This window comes from Oryzias latipes, chromosome 10 (genome assembly GCF_053564925.1).
Source record: "Oryzias latipes strain Hd-rR chromosome 10, Olatipes_Hd-rR_3.1".
In the NCBI taxonomy this organism is placed as follows: domain Eukaryota; kingdom Metazoa; phylum Chordata; class Actinopteri; order Beloniformes; family Adrianichthyidae; genus Oryzias; species Oryzias latipes.
In genome coordinates this window covers 27041990-27049608 of record NC_136246.1, presented here as the reverse complement: position 1 = coordinate 27049608, position 7619 = coordinate 27041990, and the positions used below count along the sequence as shown (strand labels likewise).

Here is a 7619-nt window from a genome sequence, read left to right as displayed (position 1 = left end):
TTTGTGTGCGTCCATGTGTGCAGAGTCATTCATCTATAAGATAAATAGACCCCACCCCCCTTTTTTAAAAGATTTGTCAAAATAAGAGATAGTTGAAAAGTTGTGTAAGACATGCTCATGAACTTGTAAATCACCATCTGACTTTTTTTTTTTATCAGCAGATAGACCTGACCCTGACTTTAGTCAGAAACGTGTTGCAGTAAAAGTGAGTTTGTATGCAGAAACAAAAAAGCTGGAGCTCAAAAATTCCAGAAGTACTCTGACCTTTTTTGAAGTCCGTGTTTGAATGTACAGTAAATTTTAGGGAGATCTTTTCAAATCAAACATTTAAGTGCGCGTTGACAGTGTGGTGACGTAAGGGCCCCTGGACACCCCCCTCATCTCCTCTCTCTCTCATGCACACACACGCAGAGAGGCGCGCACACACGCCCGCGCGCGGAGTCGGACCGCGGCAGCCGCAGCAGACGCTCTGCGCTGCTGTCAGTGTGCGGAGCGGAGGAGGGAGAGCAGGACCGACAGCACAGACTGTAGTGATGCCTCAGCTCCGGGAATACACCGCTGCTCTCCTTCTGTCTGGCTTTGCCTCCCAGCTTCACTTTTTCTGGGGTTTTTACTCTCTGTTTTCCGGAGAACAGGACAAGCGACGCCAGCCGTGCGTTATGGCGCGCCTTTGCGCATTCTCCCCGGAGCTCTAAAAAGTGATGGTTTTTCATTGTGTTTGATTGTGGACTGTAATGAAGCAACCTAATACGTGAGGAAGGATGAGAGGGCGCGTCTCCCAACCCGAGTCTCCCTCTGCATCTTTGGCTGTGACCGCTGGTGATCCGCGTCAAGACACGGAATAAATCGGAGCTGTCTGGAAGAAGGGAAGGAGGTTGCAGTAAGCGGCTTTTTCCTTCTCACCAGAGCTTCTGACAATGTGCCAAGTCCATCAGCTACACAGGATTTTGATGATTCCCGGCGTTTTTGTGATTTTTCTTTGCATGAACTGATTTTTTTAGCACTTTCCCTAAGTCTTTTTCCCCACTTTTCTTTATTTTTCAAGGCAAAAGTCCAAGGAGTGTTTCAGCTATTTTTGTGCATCGTGGTCTAATTTTGAGAGCGAGCACCAGCAGTGTGCCTGATCTGTGCGCGCCTGCCTCCTCCTGGGTTTGTGTTTGTGAGAGGCTTTTGCTTCTCTTCACTGGGAGACCTCCGTTTTTTTTTCTTCTCTCTCCTCCCCTCCTCCCCCTGGTTTCCATCAGATGCTCCTGCTGCTAATTTAAATGCTGGATCTATATTTCAGAGGCTCTTTTTGGCTGTAAAAATGCTGAGCGGCGTCCTCTTTTTGAGCGTCCTCACGGTCACCAGCCTGACACCGTCCGAAACGGAGAGCCGCAAAACTTCCGCCTTCAAAGACATCTGCAAGATGCGCTGCGTCTGCGATGAACGAGAGAGCATCATGAACATCAACTGTGAGAGTAAAGGATTTACCACTGTCAACACCTTTCAAGCGCCCCCAAATAAGATCTCTCAGCTCTTTCTGAATGGAAACTTTCTGTCACGGCTTGGCACCAACGAGTTTGTCAATTATGGCAATGTCACCTCTCTGCATTTAGGGAATAACGGCTTGCAGGAGATCAGGACTGGAGCTTTTAACGGTCTCCGCTCTCTGAAGCGGCTTCACTTGAACAACAACAACCTGGAGGTGATCAAAGAGGACACGTTCGCAGGCCTGGAGAGTTTGGAATATTTACAAGCAGACTATAATTACATCAGCGTCATAGAGCCTGGCGCTTTCAGTAAGATGAACAAGCTCAAAGTGTTGATTCTCAATGACAACCTGCTGCTGTCTTTGCCTCCTAACATTTTTCGCTTTGTGCTCCTCACCCACTTGGATTTACGTGGCAACCGGCTGAAGATGCTGCCATTTGCAGGGGTGCTGGAACACATAGGCGGCATCATGGAGATCCAGCTAGAGGAGAACCCGTGGAACTGCACCTGTGATTTGATTCCCCTCAAATCCTGGCTGGACACTATCTCTGTCTTTGTGGGGGACATTGTGTGCGAGACGCCATTTAGGCTCCACGGCAAGGACATCACTCAGCTCATAAAGCAGGACCTGTGTCCCCGCAGGAATGCAGGTGAGCGCGTTCCGCCCCCCTCTGACTCTCATTTTCAAGGGGCTCTACATCCTACCCACCGGACCGGAGAAATCCCCCCCACTCGGGCCCCCAAAGCCTCCCGCCCACCTAAGATGCGTCATCGACCCACCCCTCGCATATCAAAGGACAGACATGTTTTTGGGCCTATAATGGTATACCAAACACGCTCCCCTGTCCCTATGCTATGTCCTAGTGTGTGTGTTTGCACGTCTCAGAACTCCGATAGTGGGCTGAACATTAACTGTCAGGAAAGGAAGCTGCAGAACATTAGTGAGCTGAACCCCAAGCCCACCTACCCAAAGAAGCTCTACCTGACAGGGAACTACTTGCAGGTGATTTACAGAACAGACTTGACTGAGTACAGCTCACTAGAGCTGCTGCATTTAGGTAATAACCGCATCACCGCCTTTCAGGAAGGTGCATTTGAGAACCTCACGAATCTCCGTCGTCTATATTTAAATGGTAATTACATTGAATCCCTGTCCCAGACTCTGTTTGCTGGACTACAGTCCCTACAATACCTCTATTTGGAATACAACATCATCAAAGAAGTTTTGCCTCAAACATTTAACTCTCTACACAACCTTCAGTTGCTTTTCCTGAACAACAACCTGCTGAGGGCGCTCCCTGACAATGTTTTTGGGGGCACCATGTTGACCCGCCTCAACCTGAGGAACAATCATTTCTCCTACCTCCCTGTTCAAGGCGTTCTGGACCAGCTGTCAGCGTTCATCCAGATCGACCTGCAGGAGAACCCCTGGGATTGCACCTGTGACATTGTGGCGCTGAAGAACTGGATGGAGCTGTCCAGCACCAGCGTGGTGGTCAATGAAATCACCTGCGATTCGCCCTCCAAACACGCAGGTCGGCTTCTGCGCTCGCTTCGCAATGAGGCAATCTGCCCTGAGCCCAGTGAGGTGCCTCCGCCCCAACATGCACCTCCAACAAATCCTCCTACAATAATCAGTCCAGGCACTGACGCCACCCCATCTCCCATCCATCCTTCTGCATCCCCCTCTCCTTCTTCTTCCTTTTCTTCTTCTTCTCCTTCTTTTAGTCCTGTAAGCCCCACTCAGTCTCGCATGCAGACTCCAGAGTTGCACCCCGAGGTGCCCCTCTCCGTCCTCATTCTGGGCCTTCTTGTTGTTTTTATTCTGTCTGTGTGCTTCGGTGCAGGCCTCTTTGTTTTTGTTCTAAAAAGACGCAAAGGGGTAGAGCACGTCCCCACAGGCACCAACAACTTAGATCTCAACTCTTTCCAAGTGCAGTATGGCTCCTACACTCCAGAGGTAAACCAAGACAAGGGCTCTGAGAGCCATGTTTATAACTACATCCCCCCACCCATGAGCTCCATGTGCCAAAACCCCATTTACATGCAGAAAGATGGTGAACAGGTGGCGTATTACCGCAACCTGAAGGAGCTTAGCTTTGGGCCCCTGGACACAAAGAAGGAGGACATCTTGACTCGCAGCCCAGGGGCTTACACCATCAACACCGTGGATTTTATGGATAAATCCCCAACCTTGTGCGGCTTGACCACACCAGATCCTCCTGAGGGGCTCTACCAAAACATTGGGGAGAGGTCCAACAAGGAGCTTCCCACAGCCACCCCTCCTTTCACTTACAACTTTTGCACGTTGCCCAAGAGACCCTGCATCGTGCCCCCTTATGAGGCCGCCACTGCCCGGCGGCACATCACCAACCAGGACAGGCTGAACAAAACGGTGCTGTACGGGACCCCGAGGAAATATTTTGTGCCGGAACCTCCTTCCAAAAACAATGAGCATCCTTCACTGCTGCTCCCTGGGAAGCTAAAAACGGAACCGGACTACCTGGAAGTTCTGGAGAAACAAACTGCAATGAGCCAACTGTAAGACAGTGACAGTGGTCCCTGGCCGGTTTTGTGCAGCGTTCATAATAACCACACTGTTACTGTAACAATAGTCCTCTTCATATATCTATCTAAACTATCTGTGTTCAATCCCACTTGAAGAACTTGAAGTGAACCAGAGCCTTTGATCATTTTTTGCTACCTTTATCTTCATTTGTTTCATTTCAAGATGTATAAAAGGAATATAAAAAATATATTATTACGCAGTTCTATTTTTCCCGCCAAGAAAGTATAAATTATTTCTTCTTTTTTTCTTTAAAAAATAAGATTTTAAAAGACTTTGATGACGGCAGGTATGTAATGGACAAGACTGTATACACAAATGGCTGAGTGGATTAAATGAACTTGTATTTGATTTTCCTGGTGACAAAGAGAAAATGCTAAATCTTTATTCTTTGGAGGAGGAAATGCCACATATTGACATTCCTGTATATACTTAGTCCACAGGTGAGTGTCAAAACACGAAAGCAAATCTTTAAAAAAACCCAAACAGCGGCAAATCGTATTCTAGCTATCCAGAAAGTGCCTTTGCACTCCACTATTTCATCAACAATGCCCTCTGCAAATGGATTTTGTTTTTCCTTTTTAAAGGTGATGTATTTTAATGGGTTGAAACTTTATGTAAAATAGACTTATTTGTCTGTTAAAAAGGCAAAAAAATGAACTTTAATTCTGGGTGTGGAATGATATATTAGTTATTGATGGGGAGAAATATGTTATTTTGCTTTTATTATCAAGTGTCTTTGCAAATGTACAACTTACAGAGAACATTGTATGCTATAGGGGAGCAATACAGTGTGGCAAGATTGCGCCATTAAATTTTCACTGAAGCACTTTGTCAAGATACTGCGCTTGGGGTGCATTTTGTTGGGACTGTGCTTGATTATTTGTGGATGATGCGGTGTGCTGTTGAAGGCTGTGTGTGTGTGTGAAAATGGAGCCTGCTGGCAGCAGCTCCCCCCGCCCCCGCGATGAAATGTGAGGGTCCCTCTAATGATTGACGAGAAGCGTTTTTTTTTTTTTTTTTTCGTTGCTTCTGTTGGCTGCTGACTTCTTGTTTCCCCTCACCTGACGCAGCATTACAGCAGCTTCTGCAGGCCTCCTGCCTCTGCAAACCTCCTTATTATGAGTGCAGATCACACCAGAAGGCTGCTGGAAAGGACAGAAGTTTCTTTTTCACACGTCATGATCTCACAGGGAGCCGAACAGCGATCGCATTGTTTGAAAGTTGTTGATAGTCCTCAGGAGCATGTGTAGGTGGGATAATATGGACTTAAAAAAAAAAAAAAAAGAGTAATTGCTGCTTCCTGAGCTTTGGGAGCTTACACTGAGATAGATTGTCATTAGTGAAACACTTAACATTACTGGAAACCCTGGTGGATAAGCAGTAAAAGAAAATGTTTTCACGCTGGAAATGGAGAGTAATTTGCAATAAACCCGCCGATAACTTTTAGAAACCTGTCTGGAAAGCCATACTTGTAGTTTTAGGGATATGAATGCAGTTAAAGAATTAAAAAAGATGTTTGCTCCTTCACAGAAGAAGTGCAGAGAACAAGTGTTTACATTTCCCAAGCTGCTGTTGGATGAGACTTGGAGGATATGTGTTTATATTATCATGTCATCTGTGCTGCTCCTTGTCCCAGCCCTTCTGTGAATTCTCACTTCCACCCTTCAAGTCAAGTTTTTTTTGTATTGTCCCTGAATGGCCCTCCAGCAGCCAAATCCCCTCTCCCTTCTCGCCCCTCCACTCTTTCACCACCTCCTCTGTCTTTTGTTCTTATGCTCTCCTCTCTCTTCTTCATCCACTGGATCTCTGCTGGCCATTGTGTTGCTGTCCAAGGTGCTGAAATGTCTCTGGCAACACATTTCAGCCTGACGGATGGGACCTGCAGAAGGGCCTGTGCAAAGACTTTTCTTGCAGTGTTAAAGGTATGAAGCTGTCCGACTCTAGAAGTTTTCTGTTATTTATTTTTTTTTTCCTTTGGTTTTTGCCTGAAATGTGGAATTCTTTCTTTTCTTGTCAGTTTGCTGTGTATTTCCAAATCAGTGACAGATGAGGGTGCAATTGAAGAAAAGGATTGGCTGAACTTACGCCGTTACATTTTTTCCTCTCATGTAAGAGCCCTCTGATAACTGCAAAAGCTGCCAAACTCAGAATTTTAATTTTTAATAATTTGTCAAAACCACAACATGATCTTTACATGTAACACAGGTTTAAAATCCATTAGTAAATTAGATTAACCATTTCTTAACAAGTATGTTCTTCTATCTATGCAACTTTTTCCTTCAGATAAAAAAAAAAAAAAATGTACATTTTAAATGCAAATCTGTCTATGTAATTTTTTTCCCCCATTTGGGTTGAACCATCTGCTAGTTTTAGATTTCAGATTCAAAGTGATTATGGTCATAATATGCAGCATGGAAGCCAAGTTCTAAGTGCAATGAAATTCTGACCTTCTAATAGAGTGTACAAAAGTAAAGAAATACACAAAAAATTACAATTAATAAATGCAGTATGTAAAAAAAAAAAATAGTGTATAACCAAACAGAGAACGCAGTAAGTGAAAATGAATAATAGAATAAAAGCAGAAATGCAGTAAATAAACACAAATCTGGTATTGTAATCATTGCATTATGAAGAGATGCTGCAAAGAAATACATTTTCCCAGTATTGATTTCATGAAAATATTGCATCACTTATGGCTCATCCTTATCCTTTTTTCTCTAAACTAATAAAAATCAGTTTGTAAACATGTGAATGAAATCCTAAAAGGATTAAAAGTAACAGCTGAGTTTGAATAAACAGGAATCATCGGGAAGCTCACTTTTCCCTCCGTCAGTATGGCTGCTGTCTCAGACTGAATGCAGAGGTGGATCCATATACATCGATCAAGTAAAGAACTGGGACACTTCCATCAGCTAAACCCCATAAAATCACATTTCTCCCATGATAGATTGTTTCAATAACACAATAGTACCAGGCAAGAAGCTCTGTTTCAACGGGTAAGCTGAGTTTTGGGTTTAATAGTGTTTGCAGCTAAATTTTGTTCCCTCTGCAGAAGTTAAAATCCAGGGAGCGAAAAAAAAATCCTTTAATGTTGTTTTGCTGTTACTGCTGCTTAAAACGGCTCATTTACTTCAAATGCTAATATCTTCTCTACCTGCTTTCTTCACACTTTCTTTCCCCTTTTTATGCATTTACTCGAGGGCCTCTTGGTGCCACGACAACTTTTTTCTGACACCATATCCAATTGCTTTCATCTGCGGTTCCCGGTGCAAAGACGCACAGTAAACCAGGGAGATGCTGTGGTAAGCAAAGCTGTGAATGCTGTCATACGGGCTTCCTTTTTTAACAAGCTTCGCCATTTCAGCTGCTGTGTGAATGGGGATGGGGGGGTGGGGTGGGGTGCCAGGCAGAGAGGTCTAGAGAGCTGTTCATTCCTTCTCTTTTTCTGAGAATGGAGTGATTTTCCCTCCTTGGGCACAATAGGTCCTCTGTGTCTTTTTAGTGGCTGCGAAGGAGTAAGAGGTTGCAGGCATGCAAACTCTCTCTCTCCCTCTCTCTCTCTCTCTCACACACACAC

The 7619-nt window shown here is 44.8% G+C and overlaps 1 protein-coding gene across 1 annotated transcript; it reads left to right on the top strand.

The window, feature by feature from the left end:
• Window positions 1-417: 417 nt before the first annotated feature.
• Window positions 418-4881, top strand: slitrk2 (SLIT and NTRK-like family, member 2). Its single transcript, XM_004073438.5, has one exon. The coding sequence runs from the start codon at window positions 1307-1309 to the stop codon at window positions 4016-4018; it is 2712 nt and encodes a 903-aa protein (XP_004073486.1). The 5' UTR covers window positions 418-1306; the 3' UTR covers window positions 4019-4881.
• The last annotated feature ends 2738 nt before the right edge of the window (window positions 4882-7619 follow it).